The sequence below is a fragment of the Acanthisitta chloris genome, unplaced genomic scaffold (genome assembly GCF_000695815.1).
Source record: "Acanthisitta chloris isolate BGI_N310 unplaced genomic scaffold, ASM69581v1 scaffold1530, whole genome shotgun sequence".
NCBI lineage: Eukaryota > Metazoa > Chordata > Aves > Passeriformes > Acanthisittidae > Acanthisitta > Acanthisitta chloris.
The window spans coordinates 28958-45809 of record NW_008650860.1 but is presented as its reverse complement, the minus strand read 5'-3'; the positions used below and the strand labels follow the sequence as shown (position 1 = coordinate 45809).

The 16852-nt window shown below is 38.1% G+C and overlaps 1 protein-coding gene across 2 annotated transcripts in view; it reads right to left on the bottom strand.

Annotated features, from left to right (window-relative positions):
- The window catches only part of WDR17 (WD repeat domain 17), a 46701-nt gene that overhangs the window by 11070 nt on the left and 18779 nt on the right, over positions 1-16852 (bottom strand). For both annotated transcript variants that reach the window (XM_009070379.1, XM_009070387.1), the window contains 12 exons: positions 16001-16092; positions 12183-12265; positions 11229-11315; positions 10366-10530; positions 8650-8852; positions 8372-8521; positions 8087-8217; positions 5606-5731; positions 3037-3192; positions 2699-2763; positions 2177-2309; positions 868-959 (listed from right to left, as the gene is read on the bottom strand). In XM_009070379.1, coding sequence (XP_009068627.1) covers positions 868-959; positions 2177-2309; positions 2699-2763; positions 3037-3192; positions 5606-5731; positions 8087-8217; positions 8372-8521; positions 8650-8852; positions 10366-10530; positions 11229-11315; positions 12183-12265; positions 16001-16092 — 1483 coding nt within the window. The remainder of the gene's footprint in view (positions 1-867; positions 960-2176; positions 2310-2698; positions 2764-3036; positions 3193-5605; positions 5732-8086; positions 8218-8371; positions 8522-8649; positions 8853-10365; positions 10531-11228; positions 11316-12182; positions 12266-16000; positions 16093-16852) is intronic.

Sequence of the window (16852 nt, the reverse complement as noted above, 5' to 3'; positions counted from 1 at the left end):
CAGTCTGTACCTGTAAATTCTGCATAAATACTTCTCTAATTGATCAAAAAATTGCACAAGTAAATGAAGTAACTACACAGTCTCCAGATGCTTTTTCTACTACATATAACTTGATAATGTAATTTGGGTTTTTGAGCACAGTTTTAAATAAGGAGAGGTACATGTTTTGGGTTTTTTTATGGGCACAGACAATGAAAATCATAGAATGTCTTGGGTTGGAAGGGACCTAAAAAATCATCTCGTTCCAACCCCTGTCTATGGGCAGGGGACACCTTCCACTAGACCAGGTTACTCAAAGCCCCATCTAACCTGGCCTTGAGGATTTCCAGGGGTAGGGCATTCACAATTTCTCTGCGCAACTTCTTCCAGTGCCTCATCACCCTCACAGTAAAGAATCTTTACCTAATATCTAATCTAAACTTACTCCTTTTCAGTTTAATTTTTAGTGTACATTGTAGGAAACTTCACTGATGACAAACAGCAAAGTTTCAGGACATGATGTGTAGTAATAGGGGATCACAGATACTTGTTAATGCTAAATTTTACTCTACTTACCAGAAGTTATAAGTTAATCTGCTACATACTTAAGCATACTTAACTGCATAGGAATACAACTTAAATATAAAAATGGAAAAGACATTTAAAATACATACATATGAAAAATCCATTTTGTGCCAGGGAGAGGCACAATGGGGAAATGAGTGTAGCAATAGGTAGGTAGTACCTCTATTAACTAAGTACAAGAAATAAATATTTTGTTAAATTCCAAATTGCTGATGCCAAATTAAACCATTCAGCTTTATCTCCCTTAATGATCTTACATTCTGCACTAAAATGAAGTTTTAGATATAAACCAGAACCACTTACTCATTATAATCATCTGTATTGTTTCCACCAGGATTTGAAGATCCACTTGGTGTGGAGTGTGGTAACATCTGTATATTTCCCTCACAAGCTGACTGGAAGTGAATAAAAAAATAGATTCATTAATGCACAATTCAGACTGAAGACAAAATGTAATTTTTCAACAACAACAAAAATAACATCAAACATATAAAAATTATTCTAAAGCTCAGTTATAACATAGGGAATGTTTAAATATTTAAACCAATGAACTTATCCATAGCTAAATCTTAGCCTAGCTTTATCCAGCCATACAGGAAATTCTACAGATGCAAGAGACTTGTTCCTTCCTATGCATTTGTGAAGGATTTTTTTCAGCATTTGAATATGCTTAAAATAGTGAGAGCTACAACCTTGATTTTTACACCCCAAGGAGCAAGCAGCTGTGAGTGAAGGACAGAGCCCATAGATAATTCTCAGCAGGTATACCAGCAAATCTGGAAAGGTTTGACATATTGTGTCAGGTACTGGCATAGCTGAACTTTTTGGAGATTGGCAGGACTTTATTTCTAATATTAAATACAAAGGGTGGGTTAAAATGAAATCGGTTGACAAGGTGGAATTTGATCAAGGGTTAAACTTGATCTCAGAGGTCTTTTCTAACCTTATTGATTCCATGATCCTGTAAAATTCTTTCATGTGCTTTAAGGTGTAGCTGGGATAACACCATTAAAATTCAGGGCTCAATTAAAAAGAACAGTAAGTCCTGGTGTTTTCTTTATTATCTCATTAAACCTTGAGACAAGACTGTTCTATGAATTGAAATAAAAGCAACCCCTGCAATCTCTCTCTTAGAAGAAAAATCAAGATCTTCTAAAGCTTTAATTTGCTTTAAGGTTCAAACATTATAACTTGTTAAATCTAAGCATGTATCAAAGCTCCATTCTGTGTGTTACTCAGCTACAACACATAGACAATTTATAAGTAGAAATGCAAGAGAAATCAAATACTACACATCCCTGATGTTGAGGGCAATACTGATATCTGAAAATCAGGTTAGTTTTCTATTGCAATCAAAACCAAACACATCAGTTTTCATTATGGTCATCTGATTGAAATTTAGAAGAATCAGGCATTAAATCTGTAAACATGAGGTACCTTATGATTTCTGCATAAAAGCTGGGCAACACAATATGAAAGTAAAGATTAGGGTATCATTATTCAGCCATTTTGCAAAAGATGAATGGAGCTAGCCTTTTAAATATGCTTGTCATAATCAGAGTTATAATCTAATAGCTAAATACATCTCCCACAGTGATATATGTAGCAATACCTGTGCAACAAGAAGAGCCTCTTTAAGCTGGCCTCTTGAAGTAAAGAAAGAAACTAGTTTCTTAACATCTCCAACAGCAATACAGTATGGGATGACATCATCATTTTCTTCCTGAATTAACTGATCAGCTCTCCTAAATATACAAATAAATAAATAAACAAGACAGATATAGATATAAGATTAATCACCAACTTATCTTTATCATGTAGGTGGTAGATAAAGCCATATAAAGTTCACTGAAACCCATGTGCCTTTCCAGACCTCAGAAGACTTACAAACTGTGGATACTGCACAAAAAGGTTTACAGTTAAAGTTGAAATTTTGTTCAACCCTTTGAGGCTTGTACACAAAAGTTGTTGTTGAAATCCTCCACAGTTCCATCCCAAAAGCTTACTGAACAAAAAGTAACATCACTAGAATGCTGCAACAAGTGTAATTGATATTACTATCTATCCTTCTTACTTACCTGTGTCCTTCTATGGACTGAAGCTACAATTCACCATCATATTCTTATTAACTTACCTTTGCATTAACTTCTTCCAATATTTCATTGATACACCAGGTGCAACTGAGAGAGCTTTGTCCCACTAGAAGAAAGCAGCAGTACATTTAACCTGATCATTTTATTTTGAGAAACAGCCACATTTTGAACTAGTTTAATTTTTCTTCCACTAAAAATCAATTTGTCAAGAGGTTAAATAAGGAATGTGTTATGCTTTAGACTGCATATGTTAAAAATAAGCTAACTGGAACAAGATTACTCTTGTGACCCATTTATTGCCTCCCCATTTTTGCTAGGGTAGCTGATTTTCAGAAACCTTCATATTTTATAATTCTTCAATAATGTTCTGATATTTTACCTCTCCAAGTTCTACCATTAGTTCACAATATCGCTGAATTTGTCCTAATCTTAAGTGGATTTCTGCAGCTTCTTTGAGCCTTTCCTCTTTGCTTGGTGCACCAATACCACCTCCAAACTTGGACATCTTCACTGTTGTTAGTTCTTGGGCCTTGGACTGAGGGGAAAAAGAAAACAAAATAAAGTTCTCTGTGATGAAAATAAGTTTTCTTAAGAATGAACTAAAGTCAAATATTACAGTGGAATATAAAGGTATCACTTCAGAAAAAAATTTTTGAGAAAAGGCTAACTGGAAGAGATTTCAATGAGATTATAGAGAACAATGTTTATGTTGTTAAAGTAACTATGTTAGTGTTTTGTTGTACACATACATTAGTAGGCTCAACCTGTGGTCATGCCCCAATAACCTTATAACCAGGTGGGAATATAAATCATTTTAATGCATTTTTATGCATCGCAAATTATCACTGCAATTTTTATATTAGTTGGAGAGAGAAAACTAAATTTCTTCACCTGGCAGAGTTTGAGAAACAAGCTGCAGCAGAATTGTATTTAACACAGGGAAAAAAAAAGCAAAAGGAGCTTCACTTCACATTTCAAGAATTCTCAGTTTAACTCTATCATCAATGCAGACTGATGGTGTTTGGATATTCACAACTTTCCAGTACCATATAGGGGAGATGGAGAATGGACTTTGAACATTCTTCAATAAACTACCATGTAGACCAATGGCAATTCCCAAGGACCTGTTATTTTTAAACAAACTATGTTACATTTTTACTCAGCACCTCTGTATTTTTTTATTATTTTCATGCTGAAGTCTCCAATGCATCCTCTCTGTTTCCTGAAACGAGGAAAAACACAGTTGCTCTATGCCCCTATTTCATCCTGAAATGTACAGGTGTTACTAATATCCAGTTTCCTAAGGAAGAGACAGTATTATCAGCCATTAACAAGCAGTCAGCATCATCCTATCCCTGCTTTCTCTTAACACTCTCAAACAAGATTCTGAGTCAGCAAAAAGAGGACAAAATGCTTTTAATTAATGTGAATGCTTAATCCAGATCCACAGAATGATCAGCAGTTACTGACTCTAGGTCATATGAGTTATAAATGCATGAAATCATGTTGCAGGGAGAAACAGACTGCTTGAACTGCGTAAGTCAAGAATTAATGTCTTCTCAGGGTAGCGGGCTGAGAAAACTGGGTTCTGGACACATAGACACACACAGAGCTTCACAGGATTAGCAGAGCAGCTGCTATTATTACAGTCAACACCACCAATAAACTCCAAACACTTAAAAGTCATAAGGTATGTAGAACACTCTTAAAGAGCCTGTGATTTTGCAAAAGAGGTAAACAACAGGAAATACCTGGCAGGTATTAGCCCTGGGGGGGCAAGTGAATTCCCTGATCCCTATCAGTACATAATCTTTCCTGTATTTACAACTCAGTCATTAAGAGTACAGGATTCTTTTGTACTGATCAGAACTCGCTGACAGAACCACGAATCTGTATATTCTGCACAAATTGAATGTCTGATTGCATATTCATATATGCAGCTACTAATAAATTTATGGTTTAGTATACGAATTTCACATTCATATCTAAGTCACTCTTCAGCTGCATATCTGTATTAATGACATATTCTTGGTTTTCCACTCCTTCTTCCAGAGAGCTACAGAGCTACTATTTCTGCTGACTGCCCTCCATTTTCATACATGAATTCCCAGGTGCCTGCATCTGAACATAGCTACAAACTTCACGTTTATACAATCAGATAATTTGACTCTACTGAATATAATAGTGTAGTGTATACAATAAGGAAGACAAACTTGCTTCATAGCTGAAGCTGTAGTGATGATTTCAATTTCTTCTAATTATTTTCTGGGTCCCTCAGTTCAGGAAGGATATTGAGGTGCTGGAGCAGGTCCAGAGAAGAGCAATGAGGCTGGTGAAGGGACTCGAGCACAAGTGCCATGAGGAGAGGCTGAGGGAGCTGGGGTTGTTCAGCCTGGAGAAGAGGAGGCTCAGGGGAGACCTTATCACCCTCTGCAAATCCCTGAAAGGAGGTTGTAGTCAGGTGGGGATTGGTCTCTTCTCCCAGGCAACCAGCAGGAGGGCAAGAGGGCACAGACTCAAGCTCTGCCAGGAGAGGTTTAGTTTGGATATTAGGAAGAGATTTTTACAGAAGGAGTGATCAGGCATTGGAATGGGCTGCCTGGGGAGGTGGTGGATTCACCATCCCTGGAGGTTTTCAAGATGAGACTGGATGTGGCACTTAGTGCCAAGGGCTAGTAACCATGGTAGGGTTGGACTCGATGACCTTTGAGGTCTCTTCCAACCCAGCTGATTCTCTGAAAACTGCTTTTCTAGATAACAACTCTAACCTAGTGACTTAACCAGATACTATTGAAATGGACTACTGCAGAGAGAGCTGGTATTGCACAGGTATCTTTGGACATTAAATAAATTGTGAGCCTTTTGTAAAGCATTGAATGTTATTTTTAAAGAGTGAAACACTATATGGATTAACAATCACTTTCACACATTGTTTATGCTTCACTTACCATTCTGAATCTAATGAGATGTTTCATATGCATAATTCCTTTGCAGTAGTTTTGTGGAAGCAAACTGTCATCCTGTCCTTTTATTACAGCAACCAGATCCCATAAATTTTTGCTGCCTCCAGGAGGCTAAAATTGTTAGAGAAGAAGAGTTATATTACAGTAACGTTCATTAAAGAAACTCGAATTTATAAAGACATTGGAAAACATTTGTCAGTCAATTCCCAGAAATACAATTTCAGATAATTTCAATATTAGAACCTTTATTATGAAGACATGAATTAGTTCAAGATACTAAACTCCTTCAGTCTTCTTGAAGGCTGTAAAGATACAGTGAGATCACAAACAAGTATTTGGTTATGTGTGGACACAGTTGACGGCTTGCCATTAGAGTTTTCCCTTTTGTGCCCAAAGAAACACAAGTGATCTTGTGGCTACTGCTGACATAAAACAACATTCAGCTGCTGAGATGCAGGAGCTGTCCCAGTACTTGTTTATCATTTTCTGTAAAACAAAGGCATGGGCCAACTAAAAAAATAGCTACAAGGCCTGACTCTCACCACCTGGTTTACTACCTTAATATTAAATCTTAAAGTAGACACATATGGTATAACTGTATATGCACAAAATCTTGCAGGCCATCAAAGTGATTTTTTTAAAAACATAAATTTAAAGCATTTTTATTCTTCTAGCATTTGAATCAATCCTTCTGTAGAACTAGGACAACACTTTAACATTGAATGAGATCTGTAAGACAGTGAGTATTTAGAAGTTTAAAATAAATAAAATCATTAAACCTTTGACTTGAAGGACCTTGTCTAAGAATAACAGGATTACAAGTTTAAAAGTCCAGTTATTTCTGAGCTGGTAAAAAGCATAAGATCCTAAGAGGAAAAGAACCCAACAAAACAACAGACTATTTTTCATTCTGTCCCTTAAAGCTCTTTTTTTGACTCCTCATAGTTTAAGCGCAATACCTCATTTTCTGGACTTGAAAACCACTGAGTATAGCTGATCAAAAAAGCTTTTGTGCTTGGAAAATTCTAATATTCTTGTAACAGTTTTACCCTCAAATCAACATGAGATATAAAAATTTGTAACTTCTGTAAAACAAAGAATTTAATAAAATATATTTTTAATAAAATGAAAAATGTCAAGATTTGAAAATGAAGAAAATTGTTTCAGCATTTCTAAACAATACACTTCAATTTAGCTAGCAATCCAAACAAATATTTTGGATGAACTGCTGGGGCCTGGCTAGCAGAGGAGCTGTAACTTGAGCAATGGTTAAAGAAATGCTTAAGCAATTAAAAACAAGACACACAAAATAGGTCTTGCTGACCTTGTTTCTATCTTCATGCATTCCTGTGTCTTCAATCCAACACCTTATAATGGTCTTGTTCTCTCCTGCTGCCAGGGTTTTTAGGCTTGGTTTTAGTTTTACTGCCTTAGCTGTTCTCTCCTGCTGCCAGGGTTTTTAGGTTTGGTTCTAGTTTTACTGCCTTAGAGATAAGTCATCTTGCTAACAAGCTAAGAATAGTACTGTTGTTTAGATTCTTGTTACCAGTTTCCCAGGATGTGAGAGCAGGATGCAGCTTAAACTGGTAACCCATCATAAGTAAGAACTGTATGCGTTGACAAGTTGAGCAACCAATCCAAAGCTGTATGATCAGAGCGTAGCTGCATGTACGGGAGACATTTTACTATAAATACTGTCAGGTGCCCTAAATAAAGTTGGCTACCAGAGCATCACATTGGTGTGCTGTAGTCCGTCCCTCGCAAGGACCCCAACATTGAACTAAGTCTTTGCAGATCGCTGACTTAAATTATAACAATGCTTGATGCAAGCTATAGTTCCAGGTTATTTTTGTCCTTGTTCTACCTCAAGTTCAGCTCCTATGCAGGTAAGCACTCACAGGGACCCACTAGTTTGTATTTTTAACTCAATTGCACTAAGAAACTGCAGTGATTTGCAGGAAATATTATTGTGCAATGAAGAAAAGGCAATAGATGGATACTGGGGCACGGGTTATCCAGATTGTCAGGGTTTGGTACAGATCTACAGCTCATACAAGGTAATACAGTAGTCTGGGCACAGACACTTGGGCAGTTCAAACCTTATCAGTAATAAGGGTGTCCCTTTGATAAATTAAAACTAAAAATGAATGTAGTTTGATAAAACACATCTTTCAATTTTCTTGAATTGAAAATTATTTGCAATTAAACCTTGCCTATGGAAAATTAAATGCTCCTACTTTTTTCACCTTGCAGAAAACTGGTGTTGACAACTGGCAAACAATTCAGTCATGGATATTTTTATATGAAGAACTGTTAAGAAAGAGAACTGATATATTTTCTAAGCTCCTTTCAAGAAAGAGAGAAAATAAAACTGGTAGAGAAGAAAGAAATTTCAGTTTTGGAGACTGATTTCAGAAGAGAAAGTCACTCACACTGACAACATCCTTAAGTTTGCAGAATACTTACCGAAAAGCATTCTGAAAACCACCTTAGTTTTTTTCCTCGAGGATTTCCTTCCAATTTTTCCAATTCTTGTTTAATATCTCTGGAAACTTTCCCACACAGCAAAGGAGGAGCACCAGATTCCACAGCACGATCTAACACACACAAAGATTTATGCATGAAGATAAACTGAAAAAACAAACAAACAAAAACCAAAAAAAACCCAAAACAAAACCCCCCAACAAGATAAAAGAAGTAAGAATAGTAACATAAAGGAAATTAAAACAACGCTATATACAATTTACTTACCTGTATTACCGATAATATCATCCCAACATCTATCTGCTAAGATATTTATTTGCAGAGGATTTATAAGAGGTGTCAATGACCAGAGCCTCACAGTGGAGTCACGAGAGCAGGATGCCATGGTGAATGGATGACTAGGATGACATGTTAATCCTAGTAGAGAGGGCAATTAAAAATGTTATCAAATAAGTTTATCTAATAACCCATTTGATTAAATTTATAAATGTTAAAATATATTAAAATGCATTTTAATACAGAAAGAAAATGTAAAAAAATATTACCATATACATCTGCACCATGATCATAAACTGTGTCCAAACATATTCCATCTCTTGTGTCCCAGACTCGAATTGTATAGTCCCAGCTGCCAGATACTAGAAGGTAGGGAATTTCAGGATTCCACATCAGTCCCCGTACTGGAGCTGTATGCCCACTAAGAACATTTATACAAGCATCCTGTGTATAATCCCAGATTCGAACGGTACTGAAACAGGATAAAAAAAGACCTATGTCCATCAAATCACCTATTGAAATATGATTACCTCTCTAGATCAGCAATATTCTAAGCTTCAAATTTATCAGAATACTTGTTTGCAATATGCTTATAGAAGTTTTAATAAGAGAGATTGGAGCCAATGCCCTTCCTGCTTAGGATGGCATAAAAAACACACCATAGACCACTCACCAGAGCAAGAAACTATTCCATCTACCACACAGCGTATCAAAATCTCACATGTACCATTAAATTACATGTCAGTGAGAGAAAAGAAGTTGGCCATATACCCACATGTAATCAATTTATCTGCTAGGATTCTTAACAGGGGGAAAAAAAGAAAAAGCAAAACTGTTAAATCTATCTTTTCTATGGCTTTAACAGCCTCTCACAGACTCAGGACAGATCTGTTAGTCTAACCTCAGTTCCTGCAAAAATTGTTAGGATCAAACTGGGTACTACTGAAAGGCATTTAAAGAATAACATGATCATAATGCACAGGCACAGTCAATATGGGTTCAGAAAAGGAAAGTCCTATTTAACTATCTGATATCCTTCTATGATAATGTCAGCTGCCCAATGGATGCCAGGAAAGCAATAGATGTAATTTTTTCTTAATTTTAGTAAGAGTTTAGATACTGTTCCTCACAGCATCCTTCTGGGCAACTTCTCCAATGGTGGGATAAGCGGGTTCATGGTGCACTGGGTGAAGGACTGGCTGAACATCGAGGCTAAAAGCATTGTAGTGAATGTGGCTACATCTGACTGGTCACCAGTAATGCCCCTCAGAGTTCAATTCTAGGGACAGACCTGTTCAATGTGTTCTGCTGTCAAGAAGTTTGCTGTCAAGTTGTTTTCAGCCATGAATCATTACACTATGAACTAACAGATCTTGCTGCAAGCATAAACATCTAATGAATGATAATTGGAAAAACAACAGAAGTGGATACACCAAACTTGTGAGCCTTTACACAAATATCTTGTATACTCTGCAGTGAAGTGGCTTAGAGTCACAGAAAAAAATCCTCCCTGCTGCTTACCACAGACTGAAGTATTCTCCCTCCAAAAAGAGTCATCAAACCAACAAAACAGAATTATCTAGGACTCATTAAAAATATCCACATATTCTATTTATGTGTCCTTTTGAAAAACATTAAATAAGAGCAGGTGTTGCACCTGTCTTCTTTAGACATAATTTAAGCATGTAGTATCCTCCTTCATTATTCTTGGAGTAACAGTATCAGTCACTGACCTTACTTTCGGGAAACCATTTGGAAAGCTGCATTGCTACAGCAGTGATGACAATTTTAGATAATGATCCTGCTGCCCAAATACTACATCAGGCTAACAGCAAACCTACAGCCTGAATCTGAATGAGGCAGAGATTCAGATTATTATGTATTCAGAAAGTTTTTGAAGATGCCAACACGAGTATAAAGAGCTTAAGTTTCTCTGACAGTTCTGCTTAAGGTTTCAAGTTTTCTAGTAGTTCAGAAATACACACCCATCATCAGAGCCACTGCAGAGGATTCCTTCTCTCAGAGGAGACCACCGCACATGAAACACCTTTGCAGTGTGCCCAGTAAAAACTTTCAGTGGCTGATCAGAGCTTGTTGCCAAGTAGTAAACACGAACATTTTTATCCTCACAACCAGTAGCTATCATATCTCTGCAAAATAAAAACAGCAAAATCCTTGGTCACAGAGATGATTGATGCTTTTTTAATTAAAAAATGTGTATGATGTGTATTTTGCAATCTACTTAAAAAATAGCAGAATTTTGCTTCTCCTTTGTCTCTTCAAGATGTAATTATTGATAATCCAATTAAAAACACTAAATCACAAAAAACCTGATATAGATCCATCAGTTGCAATGCGGAGTATTATCTGCACTACATTCTGACTAAGCTCCCAATACACAACTATAATAGATTGAATTACTGTAGAATCGTTTTTCAACAAAAATTTCTTATGCCATTATTAGGAATTGTCTGCAAAATTAACATATATCACAGTGTATTTAGCTGCCTGCTATATCTTCACCTTAGCAGTCATTACAAGGAAGCCAATCTAAATCATTATTTCCTGGTATTGGAGGTGTACTTCCCCCCCCCCCCCCCCTTTCCCCACTGTACATTCATATTAAAAGATTTTTTGCTCTCAATTATATGAAAAGATCCCTCATTTGAAAGGTGGTCAATGAAATACACTACTGGGAATATAGAGCTGCTACAGGGATATTCTACTGTGGAACAGAAAATTTCCATGCTTTCAGTGAATATCACATTCTAAATTACTTTGCATTATTTAACTGGCAATCAATTTAAATAGTAAACAATATCAATTCTTTGGGTTAATTTTTACTTACTTGTTGTTTTGACTCCAGTCACAGCCAAACACTGCAGCTGGATGTTTGTACTGGTGAAGAACATGGCCATCGATGGTTCGAATAATACTGAAAACAATTACAATGCAGTATTATGAGAAAAAAACATTCTGAGTAGGCAATCCAAAATTAAGTTTTATTCTGTACAAATAAGTCAGAAAGAGTATGAGAAATAACCATAAAGAATAACAGCCCCTAAACTACAAGGCTAACTGTATATTTCTATATAACTGGACTTCAGGGTCCACGTTCCTTCAGAGGGGCTGTGAAGATGTCCACTGCAGTACTTCCTTCCTTGAAAGGATCCTCACAGCCCAAAATCTAAGTTGTAGCTATGGCTCTAAGGTACAAATTGATCTTCAGGGATTAAAAAAATACCAAAAACCAAACCCAAGAAAGAAAATCTTGACTGTTATTCTAAAATTATGTTTGAGCTAGAATGACACAGGTAGAAGAGGAAACTATTTAAGAAGATCTTTAAAATGTACTGAAACTCAATATATCCCAAATTGCTCTCAATGGAAACTGACATTTTTTACAAGGAAGTTATTACACTCCTGTAATAGTACAACTGCAATTACTTTGTTCTAAAATAGTGATTTCTAGTCCTTGAAACAACACAAAAATTTTAAAAATTAAGACAAGTAGCTTTTGAAAAATGTCCTCTACACATAAGAAATAGGATAATATTTTTGGCTAAATAAAAACCAATATTCAGTTTCACTATTAGGGTGTATTACACCCTATTCTTTTGGCAAGCATTTCCTTAATATTTTCTTAAAATCTCAAAACTCATATCCTAAAAAGTACAGAAGATTAATAAAATCCAAGTTTTGTCCAGTAAGAAAAGGTTTTGAATTAATCACTGATAGTACTGTCAAAATTAACTGACTTGAGAAGTGCATTTAGCAATTTTTTTCTTCCAATAACACTCACCAAAATCCATCACTGCTGCAGGTTGCTATTCTTCTGGAATCTTTATGACTCCAGGCAATGCAGAAGATTCCATTCTTTCCATGCTTCAAAAAATGCAAAATACCTATCAATAAGAAATAATTCACCCCTTTTTCTCTCATCTATTGACTCATTTTTTTTATTTTATTCTCCTATGGACTTCAGCCCTTTTCTCCCAGTAAAGTATACTGTAAAAAGTCACATTATACTGTGTGCCTAATATAGCTGGCATACTGGAGAAGTCAAGTCCAAAAAATTCAGGACTATAGAAAGAGACAGTAACACTGCTGTACTCTCCAGGATCCAAGAGACAAAATTGGGTCAAGTTGAAGGATGAACAATTCACAACTACATAAACCTGAGGTTTAAATGAAGAAGGCTGCATGCAATCAAGAGGGACCTCAGGGTCTTGGGACAACCGGTCAAGGGATCTGGAGCACAAGTTGTTTCCTCTTCTGTCCTGCCAGTTACAGGGAATGATGGGGCAAGAAATGGGAAAATCATGCAGATGAACATCTGGCTTTGAGACTGGTGTTACCAGCAGAATTTTGGTTTTTTGATCATGGGTCAGCTTATATAACACTGAGCCTGCTGGCAACAAACAAGGTCCATTTGTCTCAAAGGGGAAAAAGGATGTTAGTTCAGGATTTAGCAGGGCTCATTTTAAAATAGATTGGAAGGGGGCCGGGGCCAGGGCCGGGCTTGACAGAGATAAGGTGGGAGGGCAGAACAATAGTGGCCACTCTAGCAAAAAAAGGAGGCTTAAGAGGGAATACTTAGAGCAAGGACAAGCAGAGGAAGACAGAACCACAAGACAGGACTATGAGGCACATCTTTGCATCTCCACTGGGATACTGACACAATCAAATACTTCTATAAAGTCCCTGTACACCAACATACACAGTATAGGGGGAAAAACCAGGATGAACTAGAGATGTGTATGCATTCCCAAGGCTTTGACCTCATTGAGATTACGGAGATGTGGTGGGATAGCTCAAGTGACTGGAATGTTGTCATGAAGGGCTACACACCATTTAGGAGAGACAGACCAGGAAGTCACATTGGTGGAATTGCCCCCCGAGTGAGGTAACACCTGGAATGTATCAAGCTCTGTCCTGGGGTGGAAGGTGAGCAAGTCCACAGCTTAGAGGTTAGGATAAAAGGGCAGACTAGTAAGGGTGACACTGTTGTGGGTGTTTGCTACAGGCCACCTGATCAGGAGGAGGAAGTGGATAAGGCCTTCTACAGGCAGCTTGAAGGGGTCTCAAATTCACAGGCCCTGGTTCTTGTGGGGGATTTTAAGTAACCTAACATGTGCTGGAGAATAACACAGCCAAGTACAAACAATCCAGGAGGTTCCTGGAAAGCATGATAACAACTTCCTGTCACAGTTGGTGGAGGATCCTACAAGAAATGGTGTCCTGTGCAACCTCACACTAATGAACATGGAAGGCCTTGTGGGAGATGTGAAGGTTGGGGGCAGCCTTGGCTGTAGTGACCATGAGATTGTGGAGTTCAGTGTTGGACGAGGAGGAAGCAGGGCAACAAATAAGATTACAACCATGGACTTCATAAGGGCTAACCTTAGCTTCTTTCAAGATTTTCTTTGAAGAATTCCATATGAACAGGACCTGCGAGGAAGAAGAGTCCAAGAGTGCTGGTTGGTCTTCAAAGATCAATTCCTTCAGGCTCAGAAATGATGCATCCTGATGAGGAAGAAACTGGGTAAAGAGGGCAAGACACCAAGGAAGTCCTGTCTTTACTCAAGTGTAAGCAGGAGATGGAAGTAGGCCCAGGAATGGATATAGAGTGGTTGTCAAAGTAGAAATGAGACAAAAATGGCTAATGGCCATCTGAAATGAAATCTGGCCAAGGATGTCAAGGACAACAAGAAGGGCTTCTTCAAATACATCAATAACAAGAGCAAAACAAAGGATAATGTAGGCCCATTACTAAATGGAAAGGTGATCCTGGTAACAGAGGATGCAGAGAAGGCTACTGAACACCTTTTTGCATTGGTCTTCATTGACAAGATCAGCCATCAGAAATCTCTGACTCAAGAGATCCGGGTAAAGGAATACTGGAAGGAAGACTTCCTTTGGTCAAGGAGAATTGGGAGAGAGGACACCTAGACAAACATGACATCCACAAGTTAATGGGTCCTGACAGGATGCATCAGTGAGTGCTGAGAGAGCTGGTAGACACCATAGTTAGGCTGCTCACGATCATCTTTGAAAGGTCATGGTGATCAGGAAAGGTGACTGAGGACTGGAAGAAAGCAAATGTCACCCCAGTCTTCAAAAAGGACAAGAAGAAGGACCCAGGGAACTACTGGCCAGTCAGCCTCACCTCAATCCCTGGCAAGACGATGGAGCACCTCATTCTGGAGCGTTGCCAGCAGGTTGAGGTGATCCTGCCTCTCTACTCAGTCCCTGTGAGGCTGCATCTGGAGTACTGTACCCAGTTCTGGCCTCAGTACAAGAGAAACATGGAGCTCCTGGAGCAGGCCCAGCAGAGGGCAACAAAAGTGATTAAAGGACTGGAGCACCTCTCTTGTGAGAAAAGGCTGAGGGAGCTGTGCCTATTCAGCCTCAAGAAGAAGAGCCCAAGACTGAGAGGTGGCCTCATCAATGTCTCTAAGTACCTGAAGGGAGGGTGTCAAGAAAGTGGAGCCAGGCTCGTCTTGGTGGTGCCAAGCAATAGGATAAGAGGCAATGGGCAGAAACTGATGCACAGGAAGTTCCACCTGAATATGAGGAAGAACTTCTTTATTGTGTGGGTGACCACACACTGAACAGGCTGCCTCGAGAGATCATGGAGTATCCCTCACTGGAGATACTCAAGAACCATCTTGAAGTAATCCTGTGAAATGTGCTGCAGGATGATTCTGATTGAGCAGGGAGGTTGGACCAGATCCTCCACTGTGGTCCCTTCCAATCTTACCTATTCTGTGATTCTGAATAAAGGTTAGCTACTTTGAAGTTAGAGAGCATGAAAAAATGTGGTATGCAAAAACTTAAGTGGGATGTGTATCAGGACCACTGTTAACAGAAGTGATATTTAGTAGCGCAAGTTCAAATCTCATTGTTAGAATCCCAGAACACCTGAACGCATGTAGGTGTATTTGTTTCTGCTTGTGTCTCTCCCTATGCTCCCAGTTCTCTTCTCAAAGAGCATCCTTTGTACACTGATGCCCATGCCACAGTTAATTATTTCTGTATAATCTGAAGACTACAGACATATATTAAGAATTCACAAAACAGTGTAGAGTTACATCGCTCCTTCTGCCAATAAAAATTATGCTACTGTTTCAGGACTTATAAATGCCTGGATAGATTTCAGGCAATACAGTGCAAGGTTCTAAATGAGGTATACTGTTCAGTGTGCTGCATACTGGAGCTTTCTTGACCTAGACTTCAGAAACTGGAAGTTTTTTCTGGGCCTTATGTTTGAAAATACAGAATACATTTTTAGTTATGATGCCAAGTCTGTATGTCCAGATACATTTACAAGTTTAAGGAAGAATCAGCTATGCCTTTGCTGTGTATCCCCGCAGAACCAATTTTAAGATAATGGACACAACCTGGTGCTTCATCATTCTCATGTCACAAATCCAGTGTGAAAAAGTAAAATTCTTCTGCCACAAAGGTAAACTGACACCCACGTAATTCTATATATTTTTATATTATAGCACCTTTTAAAAACATATGAACTTTAACCTATCTCTACTAACTGACACAAGAGGAAACAACTAGCTCACATTTAATATAGACAAAAAAAAAGAAGTAATCTCATCTTACCTCATTGAATCTGGTTATAATTTTGCCTTTTTGAACATCCCAGATAAAGCCACCATTTTTGGATGTTGCACCCGCTATGCAGTTCAGATCTCCTTTAAAGAAAGATACTTGTACACTTTGGCAATAATTATAAGATCCCCACATTTTTACTTTAAATTGAAGAAATGTAATATAAACAGAAGATATCAATGGCACATAAACAAGAGTTTTCTATAGTTTAAGGCCAGCATTTGATACTAAGTCACAAATACCAATTTCAGCAAAAGCCTGACCTGTTTTTCTACATTCCTGTTTCGAGGAAAGGGCCAAAGAAAACTTGTAGTGCTGTAAAAACTATTCTCAATGCCTGCTGAAAGTCTTGCACTTAAGGTTTGCCTGTGTAAATCCCAAGGTCAAAATACCCAAAGCCTTGACTTTGGCACCATTGTTGCAGCCAACTAGTGACCTTCCAGATCCGTCTGGTCATCTCATACCCCTCACCCTGGACCTCACAGACTGATGTGAAGATCAGTTGTGTGCCATCTCTCCCAGGGTTCTGTAATCTTTCCTAATGTTTTTTAGCCTTCTGTTGGCTATGTCACTAGCTCCTGCATGGAATACTAATAGTGAGTAGTAATCAGTGGGTCTGACAAGGCTCAGCAGTCTCTCCATAACGTCCCTGATTCACGCTCCCAGGAGACAACACACTTCCCTCGAGAGCAGGTCAGGCTGACACGAGTGTTTCCGTGCCTGTCAAGGTTGAGTCTCCCACTACTATTACCCACCTTCTTTTCCTAGTCGGGGTAGTTTTAATTTTGTCTGTGGGGCAGGTTTTGCTACCACAGTTGATTAATTTCTTACATGTGCCAGTTA